The sequence below is a fragment of the Apteryx mantelli genome, chromosome 14 (genome assembly GCF_036417845.1).
Source record: "Apteryx mantelli isolate bAptMan1 chromosome 14, bAptMan1.hap1, whole genome shotgun sequence".
In the NCBI taxonomy this organism is placed as follows: Eukaryota; Metazoa; Chordata; class Aves; order Apterygiformes; family Apterygidae; genus Apteryx; species Apteryx mantelli.
In genome coordinates this window covers 5,730,047-5,748,681 of record NC_089991.1, presented here as the reverse complement: position 1 = coordinate 5,748,681, position 18,635 = coordinate 5,730,047, and the positions used below count along the sequence as shown (strand labels likewise).

General features: G+C 57.4%; 1 protein-coding gene across 1 annotated transcript; it reads right to left on the bottom strand.

Moving 5' to 3' along the window:
• Positions 1–10,006: 10,006 nt before the first annotated feature.
• Positions 10,007–13,440, bottom strand: WNT8A (Wnt family member 8A). The gene is made up of 6 exons (XM_067304833.1): positions 13,370–13,440; positions 13,216–13,249; positions 12,863–13,001; positions 11,878–12,003; positions 11,575–11,717; positions 10,007–10,567 (listed from the first exon to the last, which is right to left on the bottom strand). The coding sequence occupies exons 1-6, from the start codon at positions 13,438–13,440 to the stop codon at positions 10,007–10,009; spliced, it is 1,074 nt and encodes a 357-aa protein (XP_067160934.1).
• Between the last annotated feature and the right edge of the window lie 5,195 nt (positions 13,441–18,635).

Below are 18,635 nucleotides of genomic sequence, written 5' to 3'. Positions count from 1 at the left end.
TTGTCTTCCAATGAGCAAAGAACCGTATGGTCTTTCTCTAGTATGCCAGAAAAAAAGGATGCGTCCTTGGTCCGTTGCAGAAGCTGCTACACACCGGTGAGATGGGAGGACTGAGGATTTCGTGTCCTGTTGCTCACTGCCTCCCTTTTGTAGCCGAGTGCTGGCTGAGGAGCCCCATCCCGTTCGATAGACGCCAAAGGATGGCTGATGCACGTTCACTTGACGGAGCAGAGAACACGGGGCACGGGCCTGCCGCGAGCTTCCACCGCGCTCTTCAGACGCCTGCAGTCCTGACGATAAAACTGCTGCTGAGGGCAGCTACCGTGGGCCCCGTCTCTCTGGCAAGTCTCTCAAGCCTCCTGTAAGCACTGATTTACTTGTCTCAGCAGTGCTTTGCTGCTTTTTGTTTTTAATTTTTCCAGCCTTCAGGCCTTACTTTTTTCTTCATTGACGTGTAGCTGAGAAAAGGAAGTATCTAATGGGCGACAGATCTGTTTAAATAGCTGTCTGTCACTCAAAACACCAGCCAGGGTGGCATTTATTCCAGTGCGTAGTACCTGAAGGACAGTTTTTATTCCATGACTCCTTAGCTGATACATTTCTACCAAAAGCTGAAAAATCTGCAGTGGAGAAATATCCTGTCTAGGAAAACAAAGCAAAACATGTGGATTGGTTTAATGGAATGTTTTAATGCATTTATGTCTCCTTAAAATTAAGCTAAAATGCATTCATGAGTTAATTTTCATGTGTGGATTTAATAGCTTACCAAGATGTAACTGCATTTCTAATGCTAGAAAATGTCTCTAGGAAGATAGTTCCCTTGGGTGAGGTCGGCGTCCTCCTGCAGCCAAATGTCGAAGGGATGAGTCGAAGAGTTTTTGTCAGTGGTTAGCTTGGTTACAAAGCAGCGTGGCTAAACATACAGTACTGTACAAATCATGATGATGTGGAAATTAATTAATTCTTCTTCATAGAACAGAGTGTGTAGAAGTGCCTCAAAGACCATCTGGAGTTTAAAACTCAGTTCAGCTTCCTATTAGAAGAAACTGATTGCCATTATCAGTTCTCTTTATTGCAGTATTTTGTACTCTCCCTAAATATTTGTGTTATAATCAAAATTGTGCTGAAAATGTACAAAGCACTCTGTACTTAGTTTCATGCGAAATTTGAGATGCTCTTCACTGAGGCAGAACTGTGGCAAATCCTTGGCTCCCCCTTCAGAAAGAGAGATAATCTAAAATGATCTAAACAAGACTCCCCTACTGATAGGACGCTTGCTAGGTTAAAGCACAGGAAATTGTGAATTTTGGGCTCCATCCTGTTTGACCGTTTACACTATCTCCTTATCAACGTACCTGGCCCGGGTCTGAGATTGGAGCGGGTGGTGTTTGGATACAAAAGGTACAATTTAGTGCTCCCAGCTGCTTAAAAGGAATCGGATGGTGATTTGTGACCTCTCCGGTGACGAGCGAGATAAAGCTCTGCAGTGTGCGCGGTCTCTGCCTCGCCGCTGGTTCTGCGGGCAAGACCTGGCTCAGACTCACGACCGCGCGCCTTGGAGATGGGGCTGAGCTGTGCCTGCAACGCGATCGCTGCTGGCTCCTGGGCTGTCTGGAATCCAGATTCAAGTCTTGCAGCCGGGGTCTGTCTGTAGTATATGGCGGGTGGGGGGAGAACGAATGTGCCGCTGTCAAAAACATATAGGTGTTTCGCAGGGAATTTAAATAGTAGGCTGTTTGGTAAAACAGAGGCCGAGACGGCAACCTGAGATTGTATCCCCAGCACCACCCTGGGGGAAGGGGCCCCATGGGACAAGAAACAATCACGAGCATATAGTACTTTAAGCTGGGAAGAGGTGTAACTGTGCTTGGCTGGGACAGGGCTTATTAGCTTGAGCACATCACACTGTATATGCAGTTGTTTTGCTTCTGGACCCGAGCTGGCTGGAGCAAAGCCATCCTGAGTGTGTCTGTGCTGTGCTTGCCAGCACCGCTGTCCTGGGCGAGCTACCTCGGGTGCTCCTGCACCAGCGCGGAAGGGCCCTGGAGCCACGTGTGCGACCTGCCGAGGAGCCGGTGTTACCTGCTCTCTGCCAGTTGCTTTCTCCGGAGAACCTCAGGGCTGCTGAAGTGCCGGGAATGCTCAGCACCTTAGGAGGTACTCAGGGCTGAGTTAATTTAATTATTCTCTTGCTTACTGCCTTAGAAATCCACTTAATGATAGGGAGGAGGTGCCTTATCCCTGTAGCAGTTGGTGGAAGTTGTCCAGCAGGAGAAGTCTCTGCCAGGCATGAGTGGGGATGGAGATCTGAGTCAGAGTAAAGTTAACTTGATGGTATTGGGAAAAAGGGAGAGAAATATAAATTATTGTGTTTAAAGCTGTCAGCTGTATTTTTGATGGAGCAGCACCTAGAAGGGTCAGGCCAGAAGCCGTAGTGTTGTGATTTGGAAATGTCTGTGGAGTTGGGAAGGACATGAGAACTGTTGTCCTCATCCTTGACCGTGCCTGACTGAACTGTCAGGCTTGATCTAAAGCCTTTCAGATCAATGCCAAGAGTCCCACTAACTTCATAACTTGAACATTTCAGATCATGTTACTTGTCACAGCTCAGCTCTGAGCACGGGCAGCCAGCAGCCAGGCTGTATGGTGGGACGTGGAGTGCAGTCACTGTCCCAAACAGAAGAGCTTGCAACCAGCAAACTCAGTCCATATAAGGCCTGAGTTTGAGCCCAAGTGAGGTTACCATTTGCACCTCTCCCCGCTGTTTTACAGTCTTTATACTGACCTCGTCATTATCATCTTTTATGGCATACCATGAGCTATTGAAAGCATCAGAGCAGGAAATTAAGGGCCGTATACTGTCCAGGCTCTGTGGTCGTATGTCCCCCAACGAGCTATTCTCTCCTGGATGTGCCCACAAGTGGCTTCGACTAATGTTGCATAGGGACATTGAAGAAAGACTGAAAAGAGGAAGAGAAGAAAATCTAAAATAGCACCCCAGATTTCCTTCTCTTTTTCCCATCATGTTTTTTTTTTCCTTGTAAACTTCTACATTCCCCTTCTACAGCAGTTTTAGACTTCTTGTCCTGTATTTCCTGGCCCTGCCCCACTCTGTCCCAGATGACTGCTGCTCTTCTTGCCTCCTCCTTGCGTTTGCTGAACATTTCCTAGCTGCAATCATTGCACCCTGCTCCTTCCTGCACCTGCAGTTGCCACCAGCTCCCTCTGCCTTCCTCTCCGCATTTCGGACTCCCTGAAAGAGATGACTTGTGGACCTGGGGGATGATACAGGGCTTTAGCCATGACCTATTCGAAACCTGTAAGTGTCTAGATTGAGTCCACTTTGACGAGGGCTGCTCTTGAGTGAAGTCGTTCAGCAGCTGTTGTTTGGAAAAATTCAGATTTCGCTGGGGAGGATCAGTAGTGCCCCACAGACCTCAACAGTCATCTCTGCACCCCAATATTTCAGGCCCCTTGAGTTAGGGAACATCACCTTTCTTGTTCGAAAATTAGGGACCACAAGGAAGGCACTGTGTGTGTTTGGAGGATGGGGGAGTGGGTGGGAGGGGAAAAGAGGGAATTAATTTCAAAAGTGCATTGCAAGTTACATTTATTTGCTTGTCTGTTCCATCAGTCTTCTGTTACTTTGCTTATCTTGGGGCTTGTTTGAAAGGGGGGAATTTACTGCATGGTAAGCTCGGGTACTGATTTTCAAAGTGGGGGGCATGGGACATATCCTAGGAGAAAGCAGGGAACCGGAAAAAGAAAAAAAATGAAGCTTGTGAATCGCTCTGCAGAGGTGTAAAGCAGCAGCACGTTACCTACTCGTCACCAGGCACCTGTGTGGACATCTTTGGTGGGGAGCAACCTGCCTTATACAGAACGCTCTTGTGCGCAGTCGTGTGTGTCCACACCAGAAGTGAACGTGGACTAGCAGGTGAGCTATAAATTCACACCCTGGCTACTTGCCTGTTTCTGCTTGGAATAGCCCTTGGATTACAAACTTTTCCAGAATCCCCCCTGTGCTTGCTGATCAGGCCTCCGAGATGAAAGCGCAATATGAATTTGTCGTAAGTACGGATCCGTCCTCCGCAGGCAGAGAGCGCGGATGAAATACCTCGTGGTAGACAGTTATTGTAGGTGTCCTCCCCAGCTGAGAAATGTTTGGGAAACGCTTGTAACTCTTTTTCTCAGGTGTTGCAAAGAGGATTTGTTTTGTAAATGGTGAAGCTGTTAATTGCATTGACTTTAATAAGACTGAGCTGAAAAGGCGTTAACAAGTTTCGGTTGCGCTGTGCTGGCTAGAAGCCACTGCACAGAGCTTGGGAGCAGGAAGGTAGCAAAGCTGCTCTGAAAGTGCCTTTGCTCTCATGAGAGGACACAAAAACTAGGCACCGGTTTAGCCAAAGATCTGGGGTAAAGTGGTGAATTTTGTAGGACGGATTTAACTTGAATTGTCACGCAGTTGGGTTTCAGTGGATTCACTTTTTGCCAAGCGAGGTGGACTAGAGCGTCCTCATTGCGACCCAGCTGTGAAAGACTAAGGTGGAGGGGCTTTTAGGGCTGCTTTCTCCCTTTGCTTCTCTCCAAGGCATAGGTTAAGTGGAGTTTCTGCACTCACTGTGGGAAGTAGCGGTGCTTAGTAGCTTTGAAAATCAGGCTGTTGGGGTTTAGGGATCTAACTTTAAGCACCTCAATTAAAAGATGTAGCTTAAGGTTAGAGCAGTGATTTCAAAGCCACTAACTTGTCATAAAAATCTTTTCTGTACACTCAAGGAAGCCAGGCATCCCTGGTTTCCCCCAAATCCCTGTCAATAAATCCTGCGGAAGGCATTGCACAGATGCTTTTCCATCCTCCACTATGGAGATGGAGTTAGCAGGGGCTGATTAAGGCCCTTTAACTTTGTCATGCTAAGGGCTGGTTTTGCAAGTCGAAAAGGACCTGTGACTTGTTTTTTAAGACTTTAGGGAATTGCTGGCACTCACTGGTTTCACTGCAGCAGATGCAGCGTGACCGGGGAGCTACGCTGCATATGAAAAGGTCGCTCGCCCCGCTCAAGAGGGGAGATTCTAACACTTGTCAGCTTGAGTGATGGAGACCCGCTGCACTGAGAGCCATAATATTCATGTCAGGGAATTGCCAAGCCCGGGCGGAAGTGCTGAAGATGGATGGCCTGAGGATATATTCCTGACACTTTAATACGGGGGGAGGATACAGCCCAAACATCTCGTATAGAATTATAATCCGTGAAAGGGCACTGCCAGCATAAATTAGAGGTAACCCACAAGGCAGAGAGTTTAACAGCCGAAGTGAGGCCGCCTTTAATAAGGGCAGGGCTGTTGGGGAAACGTGGCTGTGCTTTCCAAGGCAGGGCTGTCGCGGGTCGCAGCAGGGAGGAAAACAGCCCTCAGCTTGCCCGGGAGGCGAGTGGGAATGAGCAGTCCTTGGCTGAAACGCAGCCACCTCCGGCCGGCCGTGCCAAGACCGCCTAGGCAAGCTGGCGTTCAGTGCGAAACCTTCCCCGCTCCGTCTGCGCTGTCCTGCTCCCGCTGCAGTCAACAGCAACGCGCGCGTCGGTTCGATAAGTTTGACTCCCACCTTGCTCACAGCTGCCTGGTAGCGACGTGACTCTTGGTGTCGCTGGATTTAGGCTTTTCCCCATAAAGCTTTCCCCTGTCCTTCACCGGTATGAACACCGTGGAGGGCAGGAGGGAGCTGGAGGTCGCTCTTGCTGGGGCTGCCTGGACACCACCGATGGTTTCGGTGGGAAGGTCCTGCCGCCCGCGCGACTTGCCGCAGCCGGTGCCCTGGCTGCTCGGGGCGGGCTGAGCGTTGGGGGGGCTGCGGTTATTTGTTGCATTTAACTGCTGAATCTGATCCTGGGTTTCTCTGTAAAGACTTGCCGGGGCGCAGGGGTTCGGGCAGGCGTTGCTCACGGGGGGTTGGCCAACCTGGCCGTACGCACGGGACCCGCCAGCCCCGGGGAGGCGAGAGGCTGCCCGCCGCAGGCATTTCTGCGTGCCGGAAAGAAGAAACGTGAAGAAGAGCGAAGGAGCCGGTGGCGGCCGCAGCTGCCGAGCGCTCGGTGCCGCTCCTGGCGAGCTGGGAGCCGTGCGCCCCGACGGCACGAGGAGCACGCAAAGGCTTTCGGGAGGTAACGCATGAAGCGGGTGAGAATTTTCCTGGATGAAATCCGGGGCACCTGCAAAGCTCGCTGGCTTAGCCCCGACTATTACCGTGAAAGTCAGAATACCGATTTTCGGAAGCCCTAGTAGTAGTTCGGCAGGCGTCTCAGACATCACCCTGCCCCGGTCTGTGAGAGCACCGGGGCTGAGTTGTGTTCTGTTCCTTCATCTAGGAACATCCTAGAACATCTAGGAACATCCTAGACGAAGGAACATCCTTCATCCTTCATCATTTCCCTTTACGATCAAAGATGGGATAAAAACCAATCCTTTTCCACAATAGAGGCGCACATATAACGCCAGGAAGGTGGCAGTAAGCCAACACGGAGAGCGCCGTGACTTCAGGCCAGTCCAACTCCTGTCGCAGAGCTTTCTTATAAAGTAGCCTACTCCTTCTGTGGCGATATATATCGCATGCTAACAACCCTTCTGATGAAGCCTAGGTGCCACCCGGGACTGTCCAAGCTGCTCCGGCTTCCGGGATGCTCAGCGATGCTCCCGGCCCGTTTCCTACGTCCCCAGCGCGGCTCCTCCGCGTTTCCCGACACCCCTCTCCCGGCGCCGGCGCCCCGACGGGCAGGGGCAGCGCTGCAAAGCTCTCCAGGGCCAGGCGGCAGGTTTGTATTTCGAGTTCGCGCAGCGTCCGCCACGGCTGGCCCAGGATGCAGATTTTAACTTTTTTCGTTGCAATTAGAATCATCACCGTTCCTGGATGGCGGTCAGAGTCCTCCGCCTGGCTTTCTAAGGCCAGTTTACCCTTCTCACCAAGCACAAAATGATGTACAGGTGGTTAGGATCAGTGTCCCAAATTTGAGCTGACTTCGGGTAATCATGAGTGAATACACTCAGGTTTAAGGACACCGTCGGCGTCTTTGAACGCTCCTCCCTGGTCGCGCTTAGAGAACGAGCCTTTGCAAACCGGCAGGTGACGGCCTTTCACCGCAACGCGGGCCGTTATTCATTTGAAAACCGGTAGGCAAAATGTTACAGTTTGGGTACGGTCAGCACCAAAACGCTATCGGCTCGTGTCCCGCGGGCGGCCTCGGGCTGGGCCGCTCTGCCGCCCCGCGCGCCTGGCTTTTGTGCCTGCGTCGTTTCGCACCACGAGTAGCAGTGCCGGGGGGTGCAGCGGCTCCCTGACGGAGCGGTGATGGATTGGGATGATCCCGAGTTTCTATTGTTCCGCAGCGAACGCAGGGAGAATCGATGACTCTTGTATCCAAGCAACGAGGGGGAGGGAGGGAAGCGGGTCTCCGCAGGGCTGCAGGAGCTCTGCCGAGGTGCAGCCCGGAGCAGTACAGTTGTCTCCTGTAGCTGTTCAGACCTCGGTATCGTCTCTGCCAGCTGCGCAGATTTCCATCCCCTCTTTATCATGGGATGGCACTTAACTTTCTCCTGAGTTCACTTCGATTTGCGTTCACGTCTCTGTTTTCTGCACAAGATTGCTCACGGCCTTAGGTAGCCTGGGTGCCAGAAATGTAGATGGATTTGGAAAAGCACCTGGGCAAATGCAGGGAAGAGCCGTTGCTCTGCAGCGTTTAGGTGCGCTGAAGCGGGCACGACCGCGGGCCTGGCCAGCGCCTAGCGGGGGTCGCGGGGACGGGGCGGACGCGGCGGGAGCAGCGTCGGTCTCCCCCGCGGCACGCGCAGACGCGGCGCTAGGGCAGGCGGCGGCTGACGAGCCCCGGCAAGGATCACCCACGCGGGCAAGCCGGCGGAACGCGGGAGAGGGCTTTCGTTCGGTTTTATCAGCGTTTCCCGTTCAGCCTGAGTCTCGGCGGGTTGCAAACGAACGCTGCTGGGCAACGCTAGGCAAAAAGGCTCGGGGGCTTCTTGCTGCGGTGGCGTGGCCTGCTATCTGTGAAAGCTTTGGGAATAGCTACTCCGAAGGCACCAAGCGAGAACTGGCGGCACGCTACATCAGCCCTTTCAGCTCTGTTTTTGCAAAGAGCGATTTCCTTAGCCGTGTGCCGCTCAGTTTTTGCTTTGCCGACTTGTACGCTTTGCGCCCTGCGCGTCCTGCTTTGGCGTGCGCTGCGCTCGCGCGAGGAGCCGTGGGGACACCAGGACGCGGCAGCGTCAAAGCGTTTGTGCCGTGGGCGCAGCGCGCTGGCAAAGCTGCGTTTCTTCGCTCGTCTCTCCTCCTCCCCGGCCAAGATGCGAGCCCGACCGAAGCGCATCTCGTCCCCGCGCAGCTACGCCGCTGGGCGCCCCGCTCTGCCGTGCAAACGCGGCCGGGACGTGCCGGGACTGGGACGCGCATCGCGGCCTCCTTGGGTGGCTTTGCAAAGGGAGCGGTGGGGACATCGGCCCCGCGGACGGCGCGGCGAAGGCGCAAGGTGGCGGCTGCTGCTCTCCCCGGCCGGCGTCGGTGCACCGCCGAGCAGCAGGGAACCCGCAGGCACATTCACAGCTCGCCCCAAGTTTCCTCCCGTGGCCCTGGTTCAAAGGGCTCCTCCCGCTCCCGAAAGAGTTTCACGGCCAGTGCCGCCGCTTTCCACGCCAAAGCGCGGCAGCCCCTCGCCTTGTTTGAGGACCGTCAGGCCAGGGACAAATTAAAGGCGCATTCGGGGCCGAAAAATCGGCTTTGGCCGGGCAGCGCCTGCATACCCGGCCCTTGAGGAAGCTCAGATATAACAGCGATAGGTATTAAAGAAAACCCTCCAGGGATTTAAGGCTGGAGCCAACTTTTATTGAGGTCTCCAAAAAAAAAAAAGCCAAACAAAAAACCCACCACTGCTCTCGCTGACTTCAGTGACTTTTGGATTAATGACGAGGAATCCTGGGGAAGTGCTGGGTTTTGCACAGGAACAGGCAATTTCACACCTAAAGTCATCCTAGGAGGAATCCTGCAAGCCAGTCATTTTAATTACGGTGTTTATTGCGAAATATGGTCCAAAATTTAAATCTTTAGGCATACCTTCGAAATATATAGAGAGAACAGATTATGCCGAGCAATAATATGACTTATTAATGAACAGTTAGGATGCATAAAGAATTCTGAATTCTTATCTGCTGGTATTTTTAAGAAGTACAGGAATTGTAAACTGCTTAATGTCATCTGGTAGAGATGCAAGAAACTACTGTCCTTTTGAGGGAGGGGTTCTGGTACCAAAGTATAAAACTTAAAAAAGGAGAGGAAAATAATAAAAAAAAAAAGTTGTATGAAATCTGTCACTATTGTCCGTAAACCTATCAAGCCCCCGAAGGGGAAAAAGCTGCAGTTCTTCTAATGCAAACCGTGGCCCCGCGAAAACCCTCCTCACATCAGAAAGTGCATAAGTTTTCCGCTAAAACTATTTACAAGCAAAACACGTGCATCAGCCGCGCGGGGTCGTATCCTGCCCCGAGCGGCGGCTTCCGCAGGGTCGCGGCCATCGGCGGGGGAGGACGGGCCGGGTGGGACCAGCTTCGTCCGCAGCGCCGGCGCCCGAGCTCGGCTTCGCCGGGGCCGGGGCCGCTCGGCCGCCCGCTCGGGGCTTGCGGCGGCGCGCGGAGCTGCACCCAGTGCGGAGGCGACCTCCCTCCCTCCGCCGGGCGCGCAAAGAAAGCGGCTCCCCAAACGAAAGAAGCTAGCAGGAAATATTAAGGAAACGCATGAAAACAGGAGGGACCCCGGTGCCTCGTGCTCGGTCGCCTCGCGGCGTCGACGCGGCCGAAGGGCTGATCCCACTGCGCGGTTCCTCCCGCCGCGCCCCCCCTCGGCGTCCCTCCACGGGGAGAGGGAGGAAACTCCTTCCCTGCCTCGACCGCCGCGATCGCCGCCCGGCTTGGAAAGCTGCAAGAGAACCGCCCGGCCGCTCCGGCGGCGGGTCGCCGCCTATCTCTTGTGGCCCCTGTTCCTCCGCTTGATGTGGTTGGTGGCGGCGCCGTCCCTGCGGGAGCAGAAGTGCTTGGCCACCAGCTGCCGGCACTGCTCGCACTTCACCGTGCAGCACCAGTGGAACTTGCAGTTGCAGCTGGCGACCATCTCCGCCCGCCTCTCCTCCACCTTGAGGCCGCACTCGGTGCAGAGCCGCCTGCAGCTCCTCTTCTCCCACTGCGAGAGGTTCTTGCCGGTCTGCAGGCACTCCCGGCCCTCTGTGCCGTGGTGGCCCAGGCTGGCGTTCCTGGTGCAGTAGTCGGGGGAGTCCTCCAGGAAGACGAGCTCGGTGGCGTGGACGTTGCTGAAGGCCTCCGCCGTGGCCCCGCGGCTGTCGGCGCTGTTGCCGGCTCGCATCCGCCTCTTGTCCATCTCCAGCTTGTGGGCCTGGTCGTATTTCATTTTCAGGTAATTCCCGATCTCCCGAAACTCGGCAAGCTGGAGCCAGCACGTCTGGATGCTGCAGCTGCCCGACACGCCGTGGCACTTGCAGGCCCTCTTCATGGTTGCCTTCACAGCCTCGGTGGGAGAAGGCAGAGGAGTTAGGAGCCGCGGGACATCGCGGTCATTCAACCCTCAAACCCGGGGCGTGAGGGACTCCCGATTTGGGGGCATCGGGTCAAACATGGCTCACGCTGGACACGACTTCAGCTCGCTCCAAGACACAAACTGCTGCTGTTAATTCAGCTTCTGGCAAACATCTGGTCTCCTCGCTAACGAGAAGCGACAGATAACAGGCGGGCGCCGACTCTCGCCCCCAGCCCTGCACGCAGCCCTTGCGGGAGGTCTTCCTCCAGGCCAGGAGAAAAGCGCATCTGGCGGGTCGTGCCCTCCCCGGCTGCGGTCACCTCGCTCATCGGCCGATCAACCCATCATCCTTCACAGGGATTTCTTTCAAAAGGTGTGAAACAGCATTGCGGAATAACGATACCAAACCTTTGCGCATCTCCTCCGGGCCAAGCACTTCACAGATATTATCTACCTATCTCTCCCTCTCTGGTATCTGTAAGGTCCCAATCGCCGGTATCTGTGCGAGGTTAAGCCTCGGCACGCCCTACGAGATAGGTATGTAAAGCGCTGCCAGCCTTGTTTTTACAGGCGAGGAGGTTTGGCAGGACGCTGGGAGCTTGTGTCCCTCCACGGGGTGGGGGGCGAGCGGGAGCCGGCTACCGGCTTCTTGCTAACGCCCGCTGGGAAATGCACGTTGCGAGAAAGTAAGGTAGCGCTTGCTTTGCTTTAGGGAGCAGGCGAGCGACGGGCACGACGCGACTATAAAACACATATCACTTTCGGAATAAACCAGCTGCGTTAGTAGTTAAGTGCATTGCACCAAGCTGCAAGCAGAAATGCACCTTACTGCAGCTCCTCGTGGTCAGATTTAGGGTTAGACTCTATTTTTTCCCCCCTGCAAGCAGTGCAGGGCCTCGATTGCCCTGGAGGGCTGGAGAACGGGACCCGAAATTATTTGATTACGTCTGGTCACAGTTTCAACGCGGACAAGAACTTTTTCTTAACGTTTGACTTACCAGTCTCCCCACTTCGTTGTTGTGCAGGTTAATGAGGGCGCGCGTGTCGTGCCCCGTTTCCAAAGCATCCACGAAGAGCTTGGATATTCTCTCGCCGAACTCCACGTTGTCGCTGCAGCCTCCCCAGACCCAGCCTCGGCCCCCTGCAAAAAAACCCACGCGTGCTCCGTAGCGCCGGCGCTCCGCCCGGGCGGTCGCACCGAAATCAGCGGGGGGCCGCGCGCCCGGCAGCCGGGGACGGTGACGGCGCTGCCCGCTTTGCGCCCCGGCAGCCCCGGTGCCGTCCGGCCCCGGCAGGCTTACCGACGCGGCCGTTCCTGGAGTCGTCGCAGCCGCAGCTCTCGAAGTCGCCCAGGCTGCAGTTCCTGGTGAGCGTGTACATGACGCCGGCGGAGCTGATGGCGTGGACGAAGGACGTTTCCCTGGTAGCTGGGGGAGAGGGGAAAAAGGAGCTGCCGTGCAAACCTGCATAACGTCGGTCCCGTTTTTCTTGCGAAGTTCTCTGGCGAAGCCTCCAGTGCCGCAGCAGAACAAGGAGAGAGAAAAGAGAGAGAAAAGAACCCCCCACCCCAGGAGCAATCTGTGCAAAAGACAAAGCACTGCAGAAACTAAAACCCTCCATGAACTGCAAAGTGCTCGCGCCCGGAGTCTCTCCAGGCTTCAGCATCGAGACCTCTAGCAATTTGGCACTGTATCATCCAGGTGTCCGTGCGTGGGCTGGAGCTTCTTGGTGGCGACGGGAGCTTGCAGCGAGGCCCCCGTCCCGCTCCCGCCGAGGTTAATTATCGCTGCCTTCACCTGGCGCTCCGCTTCCCTCCCATCTTCTGCTCGGGGGGGGGGGGGGGACGGGGGGAACACGCTCCTGCTGTGATCTCGCCTGCCGGGGAAAATCGCGTTTGATCTTGCTTCAGTCAGTGGGCAACCCCCCGCTAACAGCTGTCTAGACCCACGCTGCTATTCGAGCTGCTTTCTGGGCTTCAGCCTGCTGCCAGCGGATTCAAGGGAAGATGCTACTGTGGAAAACAAGAGGTTTAGGCATGCTGAAGTAGGTAGCATTCACATATATCCACGGTTTTCTTATGCAGACAGTTTCTTAGCGCACACCTCTGGTTTCTCCCTTCATCTTTCCTGCTCTTCTCCCCTCTTGCAAGTCCTGGTGCCTCTATCAATACCCCCCGTTCCCATAAAAAAGCAGCTGGAGCAAGCGCGCGGCAAAGCGCCGCAGAAAGCGCCGAGCGCGAGGTTAGCGCATAGACGGGGCTGGGAAGAAGCCGGTATTGGCACTCACCGCTCCGGAGCCGGTTGTGAGTGGAGAGCTGAAGGGCGCTTTCGGGGCAGTTCCAGCGCTCCCAGCCAAACTGGAATTTGCACTCCTCCATGCCGCTCTGCGCCCCCGCCGCCACGCTGCTGGAGTACGTCAGGTAAGCCTGGCACGGGAAACGGCGCCGTTCAAGACCCAGCACCCCCTCAAAACCGCCCGTGAGGACGGACCTCAAGGGGCTGCGATCCCCGTCCCGCGCTGCTCGACGGGACCCGGAGCCGAGGTGCTCTGGGAAACCTGCTTCCTTGGAAAAGCGACGTTTCCCATCTGCAAAGCAAGGTTGCTCTGCTTAAATTGCTCCTAGGCCCTGTGCGAATTACCTTAGGTCCCGTCATCAGAAAATTATTCACGGACCTGAAAGACAGAAAAGGAAAGGAATCACCTAATCCAACGGGGGCTAAAGAGCATCCCTAAAAAAGAAAAAAAAAAGGGGGGGGGGGAGAAAAAAGCCCTTTCGGCTGAGCGGCGTCCTACCACGCTGCCGTGTCGCAAACGGCCCAGCAGATCCACGCGACGGAGAGGACGAGGGAGGCGTTTGCCTCCATGGCTGCCCGAGCCGGGGCCGCTGGCTGCTCCTGCCCAAGGTGAGCTCCGCGGGGCCGGGGCCGGCGCGGGATCCCGCGGCCCTGATATTTATAAGGTGAAGTTGTGAATAGTCAAAACCCCCCATTCATCTGCTACCCAATGACTTAATGGGGTTAAAAAAGCCGCCGCTCCAATGGGCGAGGAGGCAACGCCTAGCGCCGCACTTCAAAAGGCAGCGCGCCGTGGCACCGGGATGCTCCGGCCGGAGCGCAGACGCCCCCGACGACGCGCGCCCGCCGCGGCCCTCCGGTGTGCCGGAGCACCCCGCGGCATCTCCATAGCGCCCGGGCGGCGCGCTGCTCCCGGCCGCGAGCCCCCCGGGGCGACGAGGGGCTTGCAAAGCTCCGCCGGGCACGGACCGACCTCCCAGGCCCTCTGGATTCGCAGGGATTCGTTTAGCAGCAGGGCTTTTCCCTTTTTCTTCTTTTCCCCTTCTTTTCCTTTTCCCCTTCTTTTTCTTTTCCCCTTCTTTTTCTTCTTTTTCCCTTCTTTTTCTTCTTTTTCCCTTTTTCCCCCCTCCTCTCTCCTCCTCGCGATGCGGGACCCTGCGTTCCCACCCCGGAGCACGTGGAGGCTGCTCCACTTCCCGGGGCCGCGGCGTGGGAAGGTGGCGGGTGCCGCTGCCACTGCGCTTCGGTGCTGGCACCGGGGAGCCGGCTGCCGCAGCCGGCAGCTTCTCCGCGGCAAAGCCCGGCCTCTCCCCGGCTTGGAGCTCGGAAGGGAAAATCCTTATCCGAGGCAGCCCAGAAAAGCCGCTTAAGGTAGTTATGGCCAATACCGTTAAGGGCTGCAGTGCCGCGGTGGGGTAACCGCAGGACTTTGCTAGAGGAGACATCCAGGTCCGGTTTTCCGAGCGGGTGGCTGGACGGCTGCGAGGAGTCGGTGCCGGCAGCGGTCCCGGAGCTGCCCCGGGGACCGGCGTGCTGCCACCACCACCCCCATCACTTCTGCACGCTCTTCCGCAAGCAGGTGCCGGCTCCCGGGGGGGTTTGCGCGCTTCCCGCTCCTCCTCCGTGCCGGGAGCGCGCACGCTAGCACAACTCCCCATAGCCAGCATTTCAATCCGTAACATCCCGGGCAGATCTCACTCCTTAGAGCTGTCAAGGGGCAATTACCGGGAGTGAAGTGTTTCCCAGGTATCAGCCAAGCTCGCTGATCAAGGGCCGTGCACGCGAGTTGGCTCGTCGCCGCGCGGTTTCTACAGGCACGCGGGCCGTTTTTGGTTCCGTGTGTCCGTCTGTCCCTGGGGGCGTATCGGAGGGGGTTTTTTGGTCCGAGAGAGCTCGTACAGCTAAAAAAACCCGTTGGCGTGTCTGTTATGTCAGTTCACGCATGATCCTCCCATCGCTCGCTAGAAAAACAGCAGCTTCGCCGGCGGGAAGCTCCGGTTATTTGCCGGTGCCTGTTCCAGGGAAAGTCACGGGGGGGCTGCAAAGTCCCTCGTAACGTCCCCACTCGCGCTAGCTGCCAGCACACGCAGGAACCCGGTGGGACAGGCTGCACCGCGCCGCGTTTGCAGCAGAGGCCCTGCGAGCTCATCGCAGGCAAAAGCTGAGTTTGGGCTCGGTGCTTCTTCGAGGCCGGTGTTGGCGCTGGCGGGACCTGGCCGGGTTCGGGGGGCTGCAGCCGGGCCAGGGGCTCGGCGGCCGCCGGGGCGAAAAGCCCGCTGCTCCGGCCGCCTCCGCGCGAGCGGGGGTTTTAACGTGTGCCGTGTCGGAGGAGCCGGTTCTCCGGCTTGCTCGCCGCCTAGAAACTTGCTTTCAGCTCGGTTCTGGATGAGCAAAAAACTCACGCAACCGAGCAGCCAGAGGGCTAAAATCCATCGGTATCTGCCCGAGGTCAGGGGACGCTAACGGTATAGACGACCCCGCGCTCCCGTGAAACCCTGTTCACGTCGGAACATGCTTTTTGAGGGCAGGCAGGCGCAAGGTAAGTCAGTTTAGGGAAGGCTGCGTGCAAAACCCCGTGCAAATAGGAACAGATGCTCCACGGGGCTTCCTAATACTCCTGTATTCGTATGGAGCAAACAGGGTCCTAGGGTGAGTGCCGGAGGCTGAGTCTTTGCAGGTGACTGCCGGGCTGGCTGAGGCCAGCGCACTCGTGTCACGCGTGGGGATGCAGCACCCAGCGTTTGCATTAGGCGCAGGGCCGGGGGCACAGCGGCGACGGGGCTTCGACTCGCCCCGGGAGCTGGCGTCTGGGCCGTGGGAAACGAGGGAATAAACCAGAGCCCCCTCGCTACATTGCCCCGGGCAGGTGACACATTCAGACCCCTCGCGTCAAATCCTGCGTTGCCGGCGGCCTTACAATAAAAACCCACCTGGGCAATTAGAGAGACCCCCCCCGCCCCCCCCGCTGGCTCCCCGCGCGCGACGCCAGACGCTGGGGTCGTGCACGGAGATAAAATCCCTCGCCGAGCGCTGCAACATCCTCCTGGACGGTCGGTCCTGCGCAGGAGCTCTCCCCTGCCGACGGCGCCGGGGGGGTTTTGCCTGCGTGATGAACCCGTTTTGATTAATGCACGTTAATTGAAGATGGAGGTGGGACTGGAATTAGGCTTTGCACCACGCCTAGCCGCCAGGCTCAGTCCTCCCCGGTCGTGCTTCGGCACATAGCAGCGGCCTGAGGTTCGGCACGCTGGAAACGAGGTTAAAACACCCAGCAGGGTAGTTTTAGGATGGTTTAGGATGTTTTAGGACGTGTCTGTCTCCGCAGGGCTTTCCGGCCTCCCTGCAGCAGGGGCTCTTCCTCCTCCGCTGCGTCAATGCAACCGGTTTTGGGGCTTTTTTTTTTTTTAATCCTAATTCCCAGCGCAGGCGCGGGTATGGCACGGGAGCGTTGCAGAGGGGCCGGGCGTGAGCGGCGCCGCTGCTGCCGGAAACGCGCCCGGGAGCGTGCTCCGGCGCCGAAGAGGAGCACCGTGGGAGGCTCGGGGCTGCGCGTTTGGGGCTTCATTTCTTCTGCTTCCAGCTTGGAAGCAGATTCCGACTTTTCCAGCCAGCAGCTGGCTGGAGACGCGGCCACTTCCCTGCCCAGGTGAACTGGGAGGAAGGTGACGTCCGCACGGGGCGTCCCAGAGCTGGCGGCCAGGCCGCGCCGGGCTCCGAGACACATGTGCCCCGGGTGTCGGGAGGGGGAAGGAAAGAGAAGATGGAGGAAATAACTCGTTTTCTCCAGCAGCTAGAGGAGAAGCACGGAAAAATGGGCTCAGGCTGAGATTCAGCCTAGCGGCTGGGATACGTCCCTACGGCAAGGGACAGACTGCGGAGAGGACGCGGTGTTTCCACCCGCGGCGGCGCTGGGAGCGACAGTCATCCATCGGGAATGGTGCCGGAAGGGCCGGGGTGGGGGGACGTAAATCCCGAGCTCCGCGTTTCGGCGCTGCGGGTTCCCTGTGCAGGCGCGGGACAGCGGCTGGGGGCAGGCCAGGTACCCCGGCCCCGCAGCCCAGCTAGGAAAACCCCAAAGCGAGAGGCCAGCGGGCTTTCGGCAATCGCTTTTCCCAATGGGGCCGCCCCGCTTTGCTCCTCTGCTCCCCCCGGGAAATGCTCCTTGCCTTGCCTGCCTTTTCGCAGGCGTTTACCCAAACATTTCCATTTTTCGATGGAGCAGAGCACTGATTCATGCCTACGCCTCGATCAGCTCGCAGGCGACGCCGGCGCCCCGCGTTTGCTGTCTGGGGCGGGAGGAAACTTTGCCAGCGCTTCCCGAGCTCGGAGGCAGGCGACAACCTGCCGCAAGTCCTCCGCGTTCGCTAAATCACCTCGCGGCCTTTTCGGCTCGGCGGAAAGCCGGCTCGGCGGGCGCGCGGGAGGCGGACACGGGGCAGCGGTGGTCCCGCGCGCCGGTGGCGAGGCTCCCCCCTGTGGGACGCATCCGCACGGCACGGCACGGCACGGCACGGCACGGCGGTCCCGGGCATCGGCCGGTCGCCCCGCGGCGCTCGGGCTTCTGCAGGCACCGGCGTCCCCAGCGCCCGGCTGGGCTCCCAGGCACCGGTGGGGATGCCTGCAAAATTCCCAAAGTGCACGGGCCAGACGGGCAGAAATAACCGCTGCTGGTGTTTCCGTTCTCCTTCCTCAGCGTTGCTAACGCTCGGCTAGAGCTGTATTAATCTTCCATGAGGCTATAAAACAAGTGGAGCTGGGGGGTCTGGATCAGCTCCGGCTCGCACCGAGCCGCCTCCTGTCCGCAACGCTCTTGAGCTACCTGTTGTGACCGGGGAGGCAAATTCACGCCGGCCAGCGCAGCCGTCCCGACGTTCCCAATTCCCCACGTATTTGTGAAGCACATTAAAAGAGAAGAAGTAAAATTAAAGGGGAAGCCTGGCAGCGCGGGCTGTTACAGCAGCGCCATGATCAAGCGGCGCCCGACGGGCTCGGAAAAGGGAGGCTTGGACGCTGGGCTGGCCGGGCTTCGACGGGCGGCGCGAGCGGGAACGCCAGCGGAGCGGCGCAGCCGTGGGAAGCAGCGCTGGGGATGCTCGGGCAGGCCGGCCTTTCCCGCGGTCCCCGCTCGCTCGCTCGCAGCGCCCGGGCGGCTTCCTCCGGCGACAAGCGACAGGGCTCTCGCCTGCGCAGGAGAAGGAGAACGGGTGCAAGAGCCGTTTCGAGCCTCCTTCCTCCAGTCGCCCTTATTCCCCGCCGCCCTCGGATAAACCCGGGTGAGATTCGTCCAGGGGCTCACGCACGGCACAACCACGGTCAGCGGGAGCATGAATCAACGTGGCCAAACCCAGGCGAGCCCCACGGGCGCCCTGTCCCGGGGATCCCGCCGGGGCTGCTCCCGGTGGTGCAAGCCGGGAGGCTCCGAGGAGCGGAGGGGGAGCTACAGCTGCTATAGAGCTACTATAACGCTATTGTAGCGCTATTACGGAGCTATTATGGAGCTATTAGCTATTGCTAATCCCTCTCCCCGGAGAGAAGGGCCCTGCTCCCGGGCCGGGGCTCCCGCCTGCTGCTTCCCGGCAGGTTGTCCAGCCCAACGCACGTCCTTTGCTGAAAGTAAAGTGTTTGCAAGTGTTTGCATTGCATGAATATGTTGGAAATGGAGCTTTATTTTTTAAAGGACAGTTCCTCGTTTCTGTGATTGTGGTGGGAAAATCCCTCTGGTTCAACGGTGTCCAGACGCTCGCGAAGCAAAGCACAAGCACCCC